Below are 19,555 nucleotides of genomic sequence, written 5' to 3'. Positions count from 1 at the left end.
ACTTTCTCAAGCATCTATACCTTTTTATATGTTCCTCTTCCTCTTTAGAATGGTTGATTTCCTGCCTTCCTGTCTTTCTCTGCTTGGAAAATTATCTTTTACTAATGTTCAAGTTTTACCTCTCCTGTGAAGCTCTTCTCAAAACTACCAGGTATCTTGGTTTCTTTCACAGCATTTTTGATACAGCTCACAGTCATTTATCATGTTTTAAATGTATTTTATCTAGTCTTCCTCTGGGGTATGAGTTATATATGAGGAAGGAGACAAGGTATTCATTTGAATACCAGTACACTGGTGCTGGACACATGCTGTTTGTATGAAGGACCTATAGTTTACAATAATAAAAATGTGCATTCATAAGTAAAGAACACTGTGTCCCCCAACTTTAGATACACAAATTCAAACTTTCTTTAAGAAGCACATCATCTTCTGATACTCTTAGAATACCATGATACTCCAAAAAATATAGAGAATTAGAGAATTATTTAATCAGAGATCATACTTAACTTTATAACATTGAACATAATAGTGACATCATAGCTGGAATAGTTTCAAATAGTTTCTGGTGTACATTTCTTAAAGAGCCATATTTCACAACTAATATTTTTACAGCAATACTGTAGGTAGAATTACAGCTCAAAAAAATTTAATGTAAGCACAAAATTAAACATTAAGTCATTATCAATCTAGGCTCCTAGCACAAAATAGATATTCAAAAAATTTTACAGAAAGTTCAATGGCAGTAAGTTCTCCAAATTAAAAATATTTTTGCATATTGTCAAATACTAATATAGATGTTCTAAATTAATAATGTAAGCTAGTTCTCCTTACATCAAGCAAAAGTTACCTAGTTTAGTTATCATGATGAGAAATTATCTGGATGTTTTGGAGAAAGCTAATGAATATTGCTGGTAGAATTAGGAAGAATGAAATACTGAGAAAGCTACATCAAAGAGATGGTTTAGAAAAGGCACAGAATTCAACAGTGCTAAGACAGAAAGCAGCTGATAAATTAGAAACATGACTATTACAGGAACTTGGGTTTTGATGCTGTTCTTTCAAAAGAATGAAATACTTCAAATGTCTAAAAAGCAGTGTTATAAACAGTACTGATGCGTGGTATAAATTCCTGACTAAAATTTTGTATTTAACTTTTTTAGGGAGAGTGATTTTCTTCACTGAAAGTCTCTTCTCTTGGTGATTTTCCTAATCTATCACCATTCGGTATTCTGGAATAAGGCAAGATATGAGCTATCTTTTTTCCTTCCTTTGTTTGGCTTTGAGTTTGTAATTATAGCCAAAAACTTAGACTATTAAGTAAAAACTGGATAAAACAGAAAAACTTACACTGTGTATTTTAGGCTCTAAAATGTTGACTTGGGTGACAAAGTTCGTATTTATTGGACTTTGAAATGAGTTAACCAATTATTATTCTTTTTAATTAGGGAATAGTTCATGACAAAGCTATTGTCACTTTATTAATGGAATTTAAAAATATTACACTATTTTTCCATAGGTGGAAACATTAACAAAATTAAAGTGAAAAAAAAAAGATTAGGCTGTTTATACATACAATTCCAGTTGCCCAAATTAAGCACAATTTATACGCAAAAGCAGCACATAATTAGAAGTAGGAATATTAGTTGAATTTCATTTTTGGCATTAAAATGTTCCCAGGACTGGTATCAGACGAATTTTTATTCTTGGATACCATTGCCAGGATTAATTGGTTTGACAACAAATGCCTATATTTATAATTTGAGTATATTATAATATAGCATAATAAAAGAACTGACCCACAGAGGTATAGACTGTACCTTCTTATTCCTCAGTGTTAAAATGATTTGCTTCTAAGTTCCATCTCCTTGGATTCAGTGGATTGCATACTGAATTTCTGACCATTCACATAATATCAGTGAAGTTAAATCTTTCATTAAGATTTAAGAATTTTGTCTAGCTCATAATGAAGCTATGTTCCATATTCTATGGAGGTAAGTCTTTAAGAAGTATATTTTTGGAATGAATAAACACACAAGTAAATGTGTTTAACACCTAAAACTTGCCTGAATCCATTGCTTTCTATGCTTTGGACAGTATGTTTCCACAAATCTTGCAATGAGTAAGTGGATAGATTAGTATAGTTCAGTTTGTTATTTAAAATTTTTAGGACTTTAAATTTCTTACTTTGATGGAATTAGCTAACACCCAGCTCTTACAATTTTACTTCAAATAATCATTCTATTGGGCATTTTGAGTTTGTCATTAGTTATTAAGTGAGCAGACAGTACAATTATAATTTTGCTGCTATATTCCTCCAAACATGTTACAAAACAGGTATTACTTTTTATTGCATTTATAACGAGTAATGGAAAAAGTTCGATTTTCTATTTTTAAAGTGGAAATCACCTCATTTCACTGTAATCATTTTTTTAGTTTATCCCTTCTTAGATAGTCAAAGTACATATAAATTTAATACAAGGTAAATCTATTTGTGCAAACTTTATAACTTTAAATTGTGCCTAGCATACAGACTAATTTCAGCTTTAAATAAAAACGGATTTAAGAAATGATTCACTGTTACATCTGGCTAGTAATTCATCATGGTCTAAGGTACTGTTCTCTATAGTTTACCATCTTAAGTTGCAATACTGAGACATTTCCACTTTTATATTTCTACTTGAATTTCCTAAGCTTATCATTGCTTTGTTCTGATCCACTTACGTTTCACCATCTATAGTAGAAAGAAAATTACTATCTTACTTTTTGCATTTCTTACTTATTCAATTTTTAACATCTGGTTTTTATTCTTTTATGCCACATACTCTTCCCTGGGCTCTCCTTAATTTAAGCGTAAGTATATGTTTTCTTTCAGTTTGCTTCCTGCAAGGTAATTTTTAATTAAAATTGTCTCCATATCCTATCTGCTATGTTGGTAGGCGGGCTTTCTATCCTTTCATTGGCTTTTTGGTAGACTAAAATCTGAAAGAACAGCTGCCACAAGTCAAACTCAAAACAGGAAGTCACGTGGTCTTCCTTTGTACTCCTACCTTTCAGGACTGACGTGGCTCCCTCTGCTGGTTAGTAATATAATTCTTAGTTCAATACAGTATGTATTGCACTGGTGAAATATTTGGGGTGAGTAAAGCTCGGTTTAATAATTGAGGTAGAGATTCTTATACTAGTTCTCTAGAAAATTTTGTGTTTAGCTAAGATTTTAACCAAAATAGGTGTTAAATATCTACAAGTGAAAGGGAGCTGGCATCATGTCTGAAAAAAACTTTAAATAATACTCTTAGATTAGCCAACATTACAATACTGAACTCTATTCTGAAATGTGAAGTAATATTTAAATTTTATTATAACATTTCAGTATAATATAATCCTTATCTTATTTTGTTTGGTAGATACTTTTTATCCCACTTGTTTAGTATATTCTCTCCCTTTCAAATTCTATACACAATCCTCTCCTTTTAAAATTTCCCTTTTAAGATCTGTACACAATTTTAAGTACCTTTATTTAAATATATGGAATGAGTTGGATGGCAAATGAAAGTTAACTATTTACTTTAAGAAACTATGTACTTTAGCTAGAGAGAAAAACCTTTCAAAAGTTTATTATTTTTCAGAGAGAGGAGTTTCTGTCATTTTTCAGGGAATAACTTGTTCTTATAATTACTCTGTGGAGGTAGCAGTTTGCTTTTCACTCCTAATCTAGTTAATAAAATAACTTTCAAGATTGAAGGGAAGGTGGGAAGAAAAAGAAACATATCTTTTGCCTTATATTTATTATTTTGCTGTATTGGGCTTTTGAGATTAGAAAATGTGCCACAACAAATCAATAACAGTCCATAGATCTACACACATCAAATTTAGCTCCACTAGGAAAATGGAATTCTTTCTCACAACCTCAACAATATTTGACATAACTACAGTTTATTACCTACCCTTTACAATCACTTTCTGAAACTACTATCAAATCTTTAAAATATCCTAGTGCATCCTCTAAAATTCCTCATTATTTCATAGGCAATCAGAACTTTCTAGTTTTCTTTTCAAAGGGGAAGTAAAGAAGACCTCAACTGTAGATTTAAAAATACAGATTTCACCAGTGTAATGTGCTCTTAGATTTTCTACTCTTTTATTTAAAAATGCTAGTTACAATCCACTAAATTTATTTCATGACCCATAATGGTACATGCCCTAGTTTTAAAACAATGGTCTAGATATGTTTTGAAAATGATAATAAATCATAAGCCTCCCTTCATACCTCTTGTAGATGTTAAGTTTTTAATAGATTTTATATTCCTCCTTCATAGATAAAATCATTTTTCAGTAGACTATTCCAGATTAGGATTAAAATACACGTGTAGTTTAATTCTCTGGTTCATATTCAGCATATGTGTAGGTTCCACTAAGATGACGCTTTCATGAAGATTTAATGACCCTAAATAATTTCATATTTATATTTCATAAATATAATTTTTAGGGCTCTACCTTATACAATGCACAGTAAAACTTGTAGTATAACATATACTGTATATACATATACACCAGTATGTGTTATAGATGCACAAAAATGTACACAATATGGGGAAATCATAGGATGATAAATGGATGGTACCAATAAATATAGCAAAAATCCTCAATTAAAACTGAGAAGGATTGAAATGACAAAGCTTGTTTTTGATGGCCAAGATGAAAAAAGTTATCCTGGGGAAAAACCATTCATTTCTATAAACCATTCATTTCCAATAATCTTCATAAGTATTATCTCAAATTTGATTAAGGTACTCACTTTGAAACTTGAAATAGGAACATATAAAACTAGTGTTTGATGTTTTTGTAGTTTATCCTCAAATCAGTATTCATAATGAACTCTTCAAAGTTTCTTAAAAATCATCCTATAAGTAACTTAATTATCCTAAATATGAAATAATTTTGGTAGTTGGAAATAATCTACAAAATATGTACACTACATATCCTTTCTTTCTTTTAAAAATTTGTTCCAATAAGAGGTAATTTTATCCCTAACAAAGGATAGACCTGGTAAGCATAAAATAGCAGAAAATGATTTCCTAAAGTTTTTCATTTCTATCATTTTATGACAAATTCTAGTTATCTTAAATATATTTTCAATGAAAATAATAATTTGCCACTTGGACTAATTCCTGCTGATGACATACAATAGTTCTTAGAATTAATTTTATTAATAAAATATTTTATTAAATCCTCTACAATTTATTGATCAAGAATACATATGGGAATATCCAGGAATAATCTTTGCAAACAAAATGAATAGTGCAACTCAGTACCCAAAGCAAGGGGGCAACATTAAGTCAGATTAAAGGTTTATTGGGTCACCCTACAAACTAAGAACTGACAAGTCAAGGATGTAACAATGAAGTATAAGACCACCATAAGCCAACTGATTATGGATATGAAGATTTAAAAAAATAAAAGCAAAATAAATGGTGTTGGAGGAAAAATTTTAAGCAAAAAAATCCCCACAAAAAACAAAATCTAAGAAACAAAACAAGGAATTCAAGAAAACACTAAGATTAGATTAATAAATTCTACTCAAGATCCGAGTAGGCAAGCAAAACTGATTAACTGAATAGAGAAATATACTGATATCCACTGAAACAATTTCTTTAATTCTATGATCTGGAAAAAAATTCATATAAACTATACACAGGGTAAAACCCTTGAAGGCAGAAAGGCAGAGACTTTGTCTATTTTCATCCACTAATGTGTAGAAAGCCTACCATAAACCTAATTAGCACCGAGTAAGTCCATACTAAGTATATAGGGAAAGAAACTAAAAAGTAACATCTAAAATATTATATTGAATGCTACAGTAACACCAAGACTTTCATTACCTGTACATGCAAAATTATTAATTCAACAGTAACATTTCTGAAAGTATACAGGAAGATAACTGTACTTTCTTAAGCAAATTAAGAGTATTTCGAAATTGAGTGAAAACAATGAGCTATCTGTACATTACTTAAAGACGTTCTTAAGATTAATGCGTAAACTTACACAGAAAAGACTATTGGATTTACTAAATAATACCTAATTGTATTAATGATTATAAAATGCCTATCAGGACTTTTTTTCCTTGTTTGAAAATTCCATACATGAAATATGATTATTTGTAATATAGCCAAAGGCATATTGCAGCTTCTAATTTACTGGTATACATATTTTAATTTAAAAGGCTTATTTTCCCAGCCACTAGCAAAGTGGTTTGTTTCAGTTTTAAAAATCGTTATCAGTTTTGTTATTGTTATGCCTAGTACTATCATAAGGTAAATAAATGTAAGTGAACAGCACACTAAAAGGTGAATTAAAATATCCACATTAAGCCTGAGCTGTTTTCACTGAACCTTTGCTTCAGAAGGAAACTGTAAAAGTTGTCTCACTAGCATTTGCTTTACTTGACAGCATAATTGAGTAGCAATCAAAGTAACCAAATGTAGTTAGTCCTTTTTATAAAGCCTCAGAAACCCGTACCTTTTGAATCATTGTGCCTGGCACACATTTTGTGTACAATAAATATTTGCTGAATGAACTTTTCCACTAGTGCTGGATTTGGGCTAAGCCAACCAAATCCTCATACTTTAATTTAATGAAAATAGTATGAGTTTTTCAAGAAAAAGGCAGATAGACTAATTAACACAGTTTGCGATTCAGGAAGTGCAAAGCTAGTATGGCCCAGTGTGAATATGATCATGTGATTTACTAATCAACAGTCCCCTAACAAGCCCATTTACAGAAACCTAAAAACAATTACCACTGGTTTGGGGGCATCTGGTGTTGTGGAGGCTTTCAGATATCTAGAAGTAGGGCCTTTTCTAGAACTCTGTAATTACTTGCATTTTCTCCCTAGATTTTTGTTTTCACAAATCCTTTATAAAGTTCTATGTAGCATGTAGGTATCTATAGGTATATATTAAGGGACAGAGTTCAGAAACTGGTATGGGGGGAGTAAGGGCCATTATAATTGTCATTCTTTCAGTAAACCAAATATTAAGTAACTAATGTGTGTCAGTCATTATTCTAGGCATTGTATTTGCCACAGAATACGAGTGAACAAAAACAAAACCTCTTGCCCTCCTGGAGCTTACATTCTATTGGGGAAAAATAAACATGTAGATACACAGAATGCCTTAAGAATAAAATGGGAAAAGGGGATGGGGAAGTTGTCGTCTAAAGAGTAGCTACGGAAACCCCGAGGTGACATCTCAGCAAATGTCCTGAATGTGCGGGGGCAAATCGTACGGATAGTTGGGGAAAGACCCTGGCACAGGGATTGGCACGGGCAGATGTTCTGCTTGCAGGATGCCAGGGCAGCTCCCCGCCATCGCGCGCACGGCCTTTCGGCCGCGGTTAAGGCTTTGGCTTTAACTCTCAGCTAGATGCAAAGCCACGAAAGAGGTGACAAGATCTGATTTAGTCCCTCGAGTGATATTTAAGGCAAAATGAATAACCTGTAGGCGAATTTTTCCACTTTCAGCATATTGGGACATAATGCAATTAATGCATAATTTATCTAAATTCATGAAAATGTAACACAAATTTAGTCCCGCTTGTGAAAATTCGCTTACCTACTGCACTTTTTCCTGAAGAACAGTCCCCTTTTAATTTACACAAGTAAACCTAGTAGAGAACTACGGAACCATACGGTTACAATAAGCGACCACAAGAAGCATGGTACCGCACACATAATCACGACAGTACTCCAGCTTTGTCCAGAACCCCACTGTTAAAATGAAAAGAGGAAAACGAAGTTTGGAATCAGCTGGCCCCAGGCCCACCCGTCATCCAGTCCGCCAGCGGCTCCCCACCGCGCTCGGCTCCACCCACACACACCTAGAGGCGGGCGCCGACCCGCGCGCGCTCCCCAGCTCCTCGCTCGAACAGCGTCGCCTACAGGCCTTAATCCCGACAGGGAACAACCAAAACCACTGCCAACAAAAAATTAGGCAAGAAAAGACTGCAGATTTCCATAAAGAAATGCTTCACAAACACAATTCCAATTCAATCCAGCCGGGAAGCTTCTTCACCTCCAAGGGTTGCAATTCTTAATCCGCAGAAATAATGCAGAGTCGGGCGTAAAGTGCGGCCTCTCAAAAGGAGAAAAGGTACTATACATCCATCCACCCGCTGGCAGGAACACCATTTAAAAACCTGCATTGTCGCTGTCGTATCGCAGGCGTCCTCTACGTGGCCGCCCGGCGCGCGGCTCTCTAGACGTAACGACGACCAGCTGGGGTAGGGAGCGCAGCCTGCGAGCGGATCCGTGCCTGGACGTCCCCCACGCACACCACCAACACCGAACTCGGGCCCCGTTCCGTCCGGCCTCCTGGTAAAGAGCGGGGAGAGCCGGGCCGCCCGTGCCACAACGAACACGCTGCTCTGCCAGATCGACAACAAAAGGCAACATCCACAGCTGCCCGGAGGAGGTGAAGGGCGCAGAGAAGAGACGCCGCCGCCTCGCTGCCGGCCTCGGCCCGACCCCGGGTGCTGCGAGGTGTGGTGCGGCGCGGCCCCGCGGAGGACTCGAGCCGAAGTGGCGGCGGCGGCGGCGGTGGCGGAAGTGGAGTGGGGAAGAGGGGGTGGTTGTTAGTGTTTGGCGCCGGCGGAGGGAGTCATTCCTGCAGCTGCACTTCCGGTCGGCATTTTGTTCTGAGAGGGAGAGACGGAACGAGAGAGAGACACACACAGGGCTCCTTCCCCCCCCGCCCTCCCCCCCCTCCCTCCGTCGGTACCGACTCACCCGACACCACCAAGCCGCAGGGAGGGACGCCCCCGCCGACTGGAGGATTGGTCCCGGGCCGGCGGCGATGCCCCCCCGGTAGCTCGGGCCCCTGGTCGGGTGTTTGTGAGTGTTTCTATGTGGGAGAAGGAGGAGGAGGAGGAAGAAGCAGCAGCGATTTGTCTTCTCGGCTGGTCTCCCCCCGGCACTACATGTTCCCCGCACTGAGGAGACGGAAGAGGAGCCGTAGCCACCCCCCCTCCCGGCCCGGATTATAGTCTCTCGCCACAGCGGCCTCGGCCTCCCCTTGGATTCAGACGCCGATTCGCCCAGGTAAATTCCTGCTCTTTATTTCGGCGGCGGCGGCGCCAGTTCCTCAGCGTCTCTCCTCCTCGCTCCCCTCCCCGCCGTTTCCTTAGCGGCCCCAGGTCTCCTCCGCGGCGAGTCTAGAGTTCGCTCCTCACTGGTGGCAGCCGCCCTGGGTGGCAGTGGTTTTGTACTCTCTCCCGGCCGGCTCCGGTGGCGGGGACTGGGCTCCTGCCGGGCGGCCGGGGAGGCGTAGGCCCGGCGGAGAGTGCAGGCCGCGGGCCAGCGGAATCTACTTGAGCTCGGGGATTAGGAGCGCTCCGGGCTGAGCGGAGCTGCTGCTGGTCGGTGACAGGCCTCGCCCGGGAGAAGAGCCGTAGCTAGTGAGGAGGCGGAAACAATACAACTAACAGCAAATGTGCCCTCATCGTCCCCATATTTACAACTTTCCTGGTCCGGGAGTGGGGAACGTCCCAGTGAAACAAACAACCCCCCTTCTTCCCCCTGTGACCCCATGAAGGGAGGAAGTAGTTTCAGTTAGTGAGACAAATGTAAATACTTAGACACAGATCCGCTGGTGATTCTTCCCCTGTGTAAAACTTGTCTGGACGTTGGAAAGTTAATAAAGACTCATTTTCTTTTTTTTTTTAAATTAAATCGTCCACATGCATATTTATTATAGAAAACCATAGTGTGGTAGACACTGCATATGCCCCCCACCCATAGCTTTTATGTTGTTTGACACTGTGTGCTGCACATGGGCTTTTTATTTAAAAACAAGTATAAAGTACTTGACAGGTTTACCCTGCCACTTTATATTTATATGCGTTATATAAGGACAATTTAAAACGGCTATACATAAAAAACACTTAGGCACTTCCTGATCTAAACGTGTAGAAGCATAAAAAGGAATTATAAATGTTCTGAGAATTGTGCTCAGATACAGGTGAAACCAATTTTCTTTAAAAGGATAGAAATTCAGTTATACTTAAAATCCTTGGGAAGCTAAAAAAAAAAATGCAGAAGGTGCCATCCTTTCATGTCAGGACAGATCTTCTTGAAGTCCCAGGATTGTCATTGGCTGTTTGTGCCCATGATGTTTGACTGTGTAATGAGAGAGGTGTCATTTTAATAGGTCAAATGTATCTAAATGCTGCAGAAAAATATCAGTTCTATGTCAACAAATTTTAGTTCACGAGTTAAGTTAAATGTTTAGAGCTTGTTTATGGAGGCATTGGTAACATGGGTTGGTATGAGGGAAAACCAACCAACTTAAAAGTCCTCAACGCACAAATTGTACAGAAAAATAAATGTACCTGGCTTAGACTATTTTGATACTTTGTCTCATATTCGCTGAAGGAAAACTTTCATTGGTTAAACTGAAGCAACACTGATCAACAAAGTCCCTTGTTTTACTAGTGGGTGTTACACATTAGTTCGAATTTTTTGTGTCATTAAATTATTGTCATTGTAGAGTAAGTAACTTTCCTGAAGGTTATTTTTTTAGTTTAGCACTGCTTAAAATAAATTGTTCCACGTTTCCTGCAAACGTATGGATGGATAACTGTTAAAAAGAGTGAAGTTAATATAGCTGTCACGTACTAGGCATGTTTTTAATGCTGTAAATCCGTGTAGTAGTCAGTAGCGTGTCCGTGATTTGTATTGGTCAGGGAGCAGTTTGAATTTTAAAAAGCCTGAAGCTCCTGCTGAGCCCCAATCCCAGCCTCCCTCCCTCCCACTAATCTCTCATTCCTGTCTTTGTGCTGCCTGCTCCTGTTATACACTGTTTGCTACAGGGCCTATTGGGTGGGGGTCTTGTGAATGGGGGCCCAAAGAGGGGAAGGAATACAGAAAGAAGGCACACTAAACATTTTTAGCAGAGGGTATGGGGTTTAGGGGGTGGAGGCGTGTAAGGGCTTCAATGTAAATATTTAAAAGGCCCTTTAATGAACCTGTGATTGTCTTTACAACTTTTATTTAAGTAAAATACTGAGATGTATGTCAAGGGATAAACATTTCTGCTAAAGGTAATAGAAAAGAGGAGTTCTGCTTGCTTAGCTTTCATCAACAGAAGCAACTTATTTTTAGTTTTATAGTTAAAGGGAGCTTTCTTTCACAGATGTTTGAATCAATGTGTTAGATATGTTTATGTGATCTATTTTTTTTCTTGTGACTTGGAAATTAAATTCGTTCTTACCAGATCTTACTTTCCCAATTCTGCATGTTTAGTAATCTATAAGTCATATAGGTTGTGGGATAGCTTTCATTAACATAGAATAAACATTTCTTTAAGGTAGACTGGAAATATTTTTTGTTTGGTCCAAACCAATTAAATTGGTTATTTTTGAAGAAGAAAATACTGTAAAATTTTCTGTGAATAAAACCTGTAATTGAACTTCAGATTTTTTGATCACTTAGTTGGAAGGAATAATTTGTATTTCCCCAGAGATTATGAATACTGCTGCTCTGGATCCCCGGTATTGGTTGGGGCCACCAGTGGCTTTTCTTATATTTCCTTTTTTTTTTCTTTAATTCACTGAAGGGATACAACCCTAAATGTTGCAGTAATCTTATAATTCTAGTTATTACATTATTTGGAGAAATGTTTTCAACTTAATATGATTTATATTTTTCCTCAATCTGCTTGATTTACCAATAACAGAATAATTACTTGAAAACAGTTTTAAAGTAAACAGTGAAAGTCTAGTAAATCAAAGTTGAATACTAAGTATCTAATTATTTTAAGTGTTTTGAGAAGAGTGTATAAGATACTTCCTCATGAAAGCCACTCAATAATTTGTTACTAAAGTTATTTGAAAGCATTTTGAACCTGTGCTAGGGATTATTATAATTCTATCCACCTTTAAGAAGAAAAAAGTTATATTTGAAGAAAAAAAGAATGTCTATTTGAGATTCTCTTTGGGGATGAAAAGTAAAAGTTTTCAGAAGGGTAGTAAACCTAGCTTTGTTCTTCTGCATAGTGATCACCATTAAATTTCAAAAATATGAGCAGAGAGTTACACCAATTCAAACATGAAATTTTCTTTATTGAGAGCCAGACTACCCAACTCAAAATTATATTTTCTAAGACTTCTGAAACTAATTTCACATTTAATTTTTTGATACCAGTCTATCATCAAAACTGTTACAGAAACATTTGAACCCGTTTGTGTTGTATTTTGGCATACCCTATTGTATTTTTGCCATCAAATTAAGATGTAAAAATTAATAATACAAAAGTAAATAAAAACTAAAGAGTTTGAGTTTTATATAATTTCATCTTTCCCCACCCCATTGCTTATGAGGAAAATCATAATTTGTAAGTAATTCTGGATTTTTAAAATCTCAATTTTATGTGAAGTGACTGGGGAGACTGAGGTAAATAAAAATTCCTTTTAGAGAAGTGTAACTTCATTTCTGATTATCACATTTACTTACCTTAAAACAAATAGGTAATGACTGACTAGGAACTTTATGGAAGCCTGGTAATTGACTGTTGAGTTGAAGATGTTTGTTTTAATATCCTGAGCATACTAAGTTGTCATTGGTGGTAATTTATGGTCTTTTATGTGATCAATTTTTTTTCTTGTGACTTGGAAATATTTAAAAGGCCCTTTTATGAACCTGTGATTGTCTTTACAACTTTTATTTAAGTAAAATACTGAGATGTATGTCAAGGGATAAACATTTCTGCTAAAGGTAATAGAAAAGAGGAGTTCTGCTTGCCTAGCTTTCATCAACAGACGAAATATTTTTAAATATTTTTGAACAAGTTTTCCCCATTTTTAGCAATTGTCTTTTATAATTTTTTTTTGTATTTTTAAATTGGTCTTTTTCAAGGTGACCTGAGTTCACTTGTAAATACTTTGATTTCCCTGTGAAAAAAGTGGTTTGCGTGATTTCCATTTTTTGGTGAAAAACTTTACACTCAGAAGTCACGTGATTTGCGTAGATTCATGTAGTGAATCAGTGGGAGGATAAGGGATTCCCTCACTCTTACTAGTTTTTTATTAGATTATCTTGCTTTAAGAAATGTCTGAGCTCTGGTCCTGAAGCTAGGTACTGCTCACTGCTGACACTGATACCTTTGTGATTTTTTCACTTATCTGAGCCCAACGTGCTTTTCCCTCCTCTGGAGAGACCTGTCTCTTTGTCATATTTTCCTGGTATAAAAATAGTACTTTTATAGTAGGAATCTTGATCTTGTGTGTATATGTTTGGTGTTTGATCAAGTTTATTTACATATGTCCCTCATGAGGAATGTAAGTTTATTAACTTTATTTGTAGTAAACATTACATAATGACTCCTGAAAGTTTATTTTCATACTATTTTTAAAAATTGCTGAAGTGGGATTTTAGTCTTTCTACTTGATTTAAAAGCAGTTTTAAACATATTTCTTTATTTAAGTCTGTCATTGTAATTTTAAAGGGTGTTTCATGTGCTCTGAATTTTTTGCCCATGTAAGTTAAATAATAAAAGTTATTTTAGGTACTTGTCTTGTATATCACTTTGGTGTAAATATGGAGTCAATTTTAATGAATTCAGTTTTATCGGGTTGTATTACGTTGTAAGACATATCCGTTTTATTCCCAAAGTGATTTTATTAGGAGAGATTATTTCTTGATATGATACTGCCAACTAGAAGATTTTGAGGGTTATTATTTGACAGAAATTGTGTTAAATAGTCCCCATAATACTATGTCATTTAATTATTTTAATAAGCTCATGAAATAGAAACAATTACCGTCTAACAATTTACAGATGAAACAGGCTAGCAAGGTGAGAAAATTGCCCATTGTCTTGTAATTAGTGAGTTATAAATCTGATTTGTATTTGTTCTTAGGGATTTAGTATTCCACATTTCTAGTTTTAGTAAAATCTTACTATCGTTTGGTTGCTTAATTCATTCAGTTCTTACAAGTAATGTAGTTAAGAAAAAGAACTGAATAGGGAAAGAACTTTAAGCAAATAACTGAAATAGAATTCAGACAGTATATCCTATATGATAATTTTGAAATCAGATCTTTACTCTTATAATTTAAATTTGAGTTTGTTAAGCAGTCTGAACATTTTGCTTATTGAGTATTTTTTATATTGAGTTGAAATTGTCAAAACATCTATTTTTAGAAAGGGAAAATTCAGCTTTAGAGATTTCATTCATAGAAATGTATACGACCAGTTATAGTAAGTCTAGTATGACTGATAATTTTTAAAATTTTGGTATTTATATAGCCAAAGAATGAAAGTCATCAACTTGAGAAGTTGTGCACATATTCCAGAGTCGTTGCTATTATATACAACTTTATGGGGATTCCTTTAGTGAATACCTTTAGACCATCTGAGATAGTCTTGTTCTGTTCCTTAATAGCAAATCTTCGTCTTCAGAGTGAATTTGAGTTTTAGATACAGTAAAAGGTAATTACACCTTAGTTTAGGAAAACTAAGATACAATATCTTTTTGTGTCAGGTACTGAGTGCTTCACATTTGTAATACATAGTATTGAGTCATTTCCATGTGTCAGAAACTGTGCTGGGCACTTTATACAGATTTTTTCAATTCAAGGAATAGTGTGTGTGTGTAGTTGTATTTATTATCCTAAGATACTTGAAAAACTGAGATAATAGAATGATTAAATGACTAGCTCAAGGTCGCACAACTATCAAGGGGAACAAAGTGGAAAAAGGACTCCACAGAGTTGATGCTTTGCCCATCAGCCTTAACCACTATTCTGTGTTTGATTTGAACTGGGACTCCCAGCTCGCCAGTGAAGTTAGTGATAGTGTTCTCATTTTCCAAACAAGGAAATTGAGGCTCATCTTGTTCAAGAAACTGGCCCAGGTTAGCAAATCTAGCAAGTGTTAGAGATAAGTTTCAGCCCAAATATGCCTAATTCTAAAACTTCTTTCATTCCACCACCCTGCCTCTCCAAGGTTTTATAATACGCTCTTTGGATAAAACAAGTGGGCTTGATGATAAAGTAGTGAGAATTTTTCTTGCATGGCTTATAAAGAGATCTTGAAGATAATTTAAAAAGAAGAATCCTAAAATGTTTTGGTCATTTACAGTTGATTCATTATTTGATTGCAGTCTTTAAAAAAAAAAACGTTATTACTTCATACCATGTATAATACACAAAATGTATGTATATACAAATATGCATTGAAACAGGGTATTTTTAAATACATGCATGCTCTTACTGTGGAACAGATAGCTTTTGAAAATGTGGAAAAGCCACTTTGTTGTCATAATACTGTGATTGACCCCAAATTTTGTAAAAGTGTTAAGCATTAAAAAATATTCCCAAGAATACATTAAACTTTCAACATAATTTGTGTGGGTAAATTGCCATCTTAACACATGTGTAACATATCATTTAACATGAATATACCAAACTCTTAAAATTTTGTGTATATTTAACCTTTTGGCAGAAAGGAAAAACTTTTTCAACATGCAAGAGCATGGAATTAGCAGTGATAATTAACTTATTCAATTTGTTATGCTTTTGCCTCCTGAGATATTCAGAAGCTGTGACATAATTTTGAAATACTAGGGTCCTTTTTGTTAGAGCTAACATATTGGGGTCACTTGTATTTCCAATTCTTTATTCTTGTAGCAATAAGATGTATATTTGTTTTAAAAATATATCTGCTTTAAAAAAATAGTTACTAAATACCTTAAGAACTAACAATGCCTGAAACACTAATGAATTATAGAGTACTCTAAAAATATTAATCTTTATGATTGTGTATTTAATTTTTTTATTTGCAAAACAAAAATGTCCTTGAAATTAATCCTAGCAAGGAAATAAATATGTTTTCTTAACACTGCTATTTTGCAATCCTTTCAGAATCTTAAAGCCTTCCTTTCATTGTCTTTATCTGAGGATGTGGGTTGCCAATTTCCACCTAAAGAAATTGATCATCTCAGTATAGGTTGTATGCAATTTAGTTTTTTCTTGGTCCTGATCAAGTTGAAATTTTACGTGTGTAAATTGGGCATAACTCCTTTTTTTTAAAAAAAATACTACTATTAAAAAATTGATGCACATGACAAAGTTTTTTCTTCCAGGGCTCTACTATGTCTCAGTAAACTCTAAGGTCAAAAGCTGAAATGTGTGGCCTAAAAGCTACTGTTACTATTCTTTTCTCTTTGAGAACATAATTAGCAATCAATCCAGTATTTATGCTGTATTTTACTTTCAGGTTATTCTGAAAGTCATCTAAAAGGATGACATATGCTCTTTCTTTAACTCTACTAATCTTTTTTATCTTTCCCTTTTTCTTTTCTTATGTGTGTCTTCCTTTTTCTGTCAACATCCGTTCAGTCTTTTCTCCCTGTAAGGAAATTTTTACATAGTGAATATAGGTTGTGGTATTAACGTGGATGATCCTGTAATATATTTACTTTATGTATTTTTTTGTAATGTAATATGTAATGTAAATCTTTGACAAAACCTAGAGCAGTTTGAAAGACTTCAAATTCTGAGGTCTTTCATAAGTTCAAAATACTGCTGGTGGAAAGGCATTGACATTAATTGTGAAAATATATGTATGAAGCATTCTCAACTTCAATAGACATGTCTTACCTCTCAAACTGTCAACTGTTACTAGAATTTTTTTTTTGTAAGGAGAAAGATAAAGTATGGCCTTTTTTTGTGAAAGTTTTCCCAGCTCATTCCATTTCATGACATTTGTCAGTTTATTACTTGTATCTCTTGATAAAATAATTTGTTCCCATGTCTGTCAGCCATACTAAACCAGCAGCTCTATGAGAGCAATGAGACACTTACTTTCATCTTTGTCTATAATGCCATCATAGTGCTTGTCCTGTGTTATAGGCATGCAATACATTTTTGTTGAACTGCTTAATTAGATTAATTGAGCTATATGGTATTTCTTAAAGATATATTTCTAAATCTAGTATTAGTGAGTGGCAAGTATTTTTTGTGTTAATTTCAAAATACAGTTTTTTTGCATATAGATATGTTCTTGTGGCTTCTTGCATTTTGGGTAAGAACATTTAACTTACATACATCCCTAGCAATACATACATGACTTGTGTGTAAAAATAAATCAAAGAAAAATTTTAAACAGAGTTCCTTTTTTAACTGTTAGGATTTTTAAAATATAGGAAGGGTGTTTTATTTCTTAGGGCAGTAGAATTAGAAGTAAGATACTGGGATTTATTGCAAGAAGGGGATGGTATCTAAAAATGTAATTGTTTTAAGCTTAAAATCAATGTATTATAGTTTTTATTTTCCTTTGCTAATTTTAGTATTATGCATAATAATATAGATTCAACCTATCTGTAATGAGAAATATAGCATACTAAAATGCTGTTTGACTAAAATAGTGATAACAGGATTTTTTTAAAGTAAGGTTTATTGAGGTGTAATTTACACAGTAAAATTAACTGCTTTAAGGTGTACAGTTTGATGAGTCTTGACAAACATAGTCTTGCCACTACCAAAACAATCAAGATAAGCTGTTGCCATCACCCCACAAAGTTACTTTATATCCTTTGTAATCAGTTCCCAACCCCTAATCCAGCCCTGGCAACCAGATCTAATTCTGTTCCTGTAGTTTTATCTTTTCTAGAATAAATGGAATCACAGTATGTAGGCTTCTGTGTCCAATATCTTTGACTTAGCATAAGACTTTTGAGATCCATGTTGTTGCATGTGTAAGTAGTTTGTTGGTGATTAAATTTTGAAATTTAATTTAATATACTCTTTAATTTTGGTATTTTTCTGTCAAAAAATGCTTTGAAGAGCTTAAGATATTTCTCTCAGATCTTGTAGCTGCTTTATTATTGGACATTATTTTACCTAACCATTTTTATTCCTCACCTCCAAAAATCTTGTAATTGACATTATTACTAAATATTATTTATATTAGTTCTGTTGGGTTAGATGCTCTACAAGCAGGTAAAATTAACATTGCCCTTTTTTGTCTTAATTAAAATAGGTAGCATCATGTATTTTGAACATATAGCACATAGTAATTGGAACAAGAAATGAGGGTTTGTACAATAACTCACAAAAAATGGAATTTACAATTTGTGTTTAATTTTTGTTGTTTATACTAAAAATGAGCATAAATTATAGTGAAGAACAGTCATTACCTCTCTAATGCTTAAAGTTAGAGAAGCACTGCTGTTTACTGAAAGTTGGGGCAGATAATGAGAAAAAGGCCTTTTTCTGGTCATCTTATGTGACCACCCTTTTTTTTGTTTTCCCGAACTTCCTTTTTGAAACAGCTTTCTCCCTTGAATTTAGAGATATCAGTCTTTTTGTGTTCTTCTCCCTGTGCACTTGACCTCCCATTTATAGCCTCTGTTCATTCTTCCTCCTCTGCCCACCCCTTAAATATTGGTATTCCCAAAGTGGTTCTTCAACCTTCATTCTGTTCTTTCTTCCCTTTGATCTCATCTGTTGATATGACTTTTTACATGCTTGCTACCTGTATGCTGATGACTCACAAATCTGTTGCCATAATATATTTTCTCTTCTGAGACAGATTCAGCTGTTTACCAGGTATCTCCTGATGTTCCATAAGTACCATAAATTCAAAAGTATATAAATCCGAACTCATCCTTCAATTTTTTCCCTACTGTTACCCCTGTCCCATCCAAAAATTTCTGCATGTCATATCTGACAAGGGATTAATATCCAAAATATATAAAGAACTCATACAACTCAGCACCAGAAAAACAACCCAATTAAAAAAGGGGCAGAGGATCTGAATAGACATTTTTCCAAAGAAGACATATGTTGGCCAATAGACACATGAAAATAACTCAGTTCTTACCAAGTCACAGACTCACCTGTCTGCTCCATGTCCCAACTTCTCTCTGTCCAGATCTACTCTAGCTTTGCTTCTGGTTTCAAGTGTTACCTTTGGACTTCCATCTTCCCTGGTAAGGGATAAGTTAGTAGACTCAGGGCTAAAATGACCTGCATAATCCAGATATGAATATTAGGAATTGGAAGGTGTTGGTGGGTAAAGAGAAAGAGGTACTATAATTCTTCAGTCTTTTCCAGTTACTCAATGTTTTTTATCTATGTTGGAGTGCCATTGCATGTCCTCAGCATTCAGATGAAGTGGGCCTAAAAACTAGAATTTAAATGACTTAAAATTTATAATAAGTTTGTGACTATCCTAGGATGATGTTCAGTATCTCAATCTCTAATATGCTTCCTAGCTGTTGAGCCATGTTGCTACCTATATATTAATTATCCTATGGGTGATTTTGGTGTTTTCAACTAGAAGATAGCCACCAACATTTTAGTATTATAAAAATGTTATAGTTCAGCAACTCCCCATTCTCTTAGTTTTCTTGGAAACCAGAACTACTTTAAGTGTTCTGATATGTTAAGTAAGGCTAAATTGTGGAATTTAGAACTTAAAATTTTTTAAGAATCTCGAAGACTTCTCTTTTTAATTTTTTTCAATTATAGAAACAATGGAAGAAAATTACATGCTAT

General features: G+C 35.0%; 2 protein-coding genes across 4 annotated transcripts in view; one reads left to right on the top strand and one right to left on the bottom strand.

Moving 5' to 3' along the window:
• Positions 1–466: 466 nt before the first annotated feature.
• LOC118969168 (uncharacterized) overlaps positions 467–19,555 on the bottom strand; it is a 32,586-nt gene continuing 13,497 nt past the window's right edge. Inside the window, exons 2-6 of the mRNA XM_073214105.1 lie at positions 18,895–18,984; positions 14,396–14,447; positions 9,226–9,447; positions 8,783–8,897; positions 467–8,691 (exon numbers count right to left, since the gene is read on the bottom strand). Coding sequence (XP_073070206.1) covers positions 8,186–8,691; positions 8,783–8,897; positions 9,226–9,447; positions 14,396–14,447; positions 18,895–18,984 — 985 coding nt within the window. The 3' untranslated portion in view covers positions 467–8,185. The remainder of the gene's footprint in view (positions 8,692–8,782; positions 8,898–9,225; positions 9,448–14,395; positions 14,448–18,894; positions 18,985–19,555) is intronic.
• Positions 8,685–19,555, top strand: part of NIPBL (NIPBL cohesin loading factor) — a 224,343-nt gene continuing 213,472 nt past the window's right edge. For all 3 annotated transcript variants that reach the window (XM_037002284.2, XM_037002267.2, XM_037002279.2), the window contains exon 1: positions 8,685–9,094. The gene's annotated coding sequence lies outside the window, so the exon portion shown is untranslated. The remainder of the gene's footprint in view (positions 9,095–19,555) is intronic.

Source organism: Manis javanica, chromosome 1 (assembly GCF_040802235.1).
Source record: "Manis javanica isolate MJ-LG chromosome 1, MJ_LKY, whole genome shotgun sequence".
In the NCBI taxonomy this organism is placed as follows: domain Eukaryota; kingdom Metazoa; phylum Chordata; class Mammalia; order Pholidota; family Manidae; genus Manis; species Manis javanica.
Note: the sequence above shows the minus strand (reverse complement) of the source record. Positions and strands in the feature narration are given on the sequence as shown.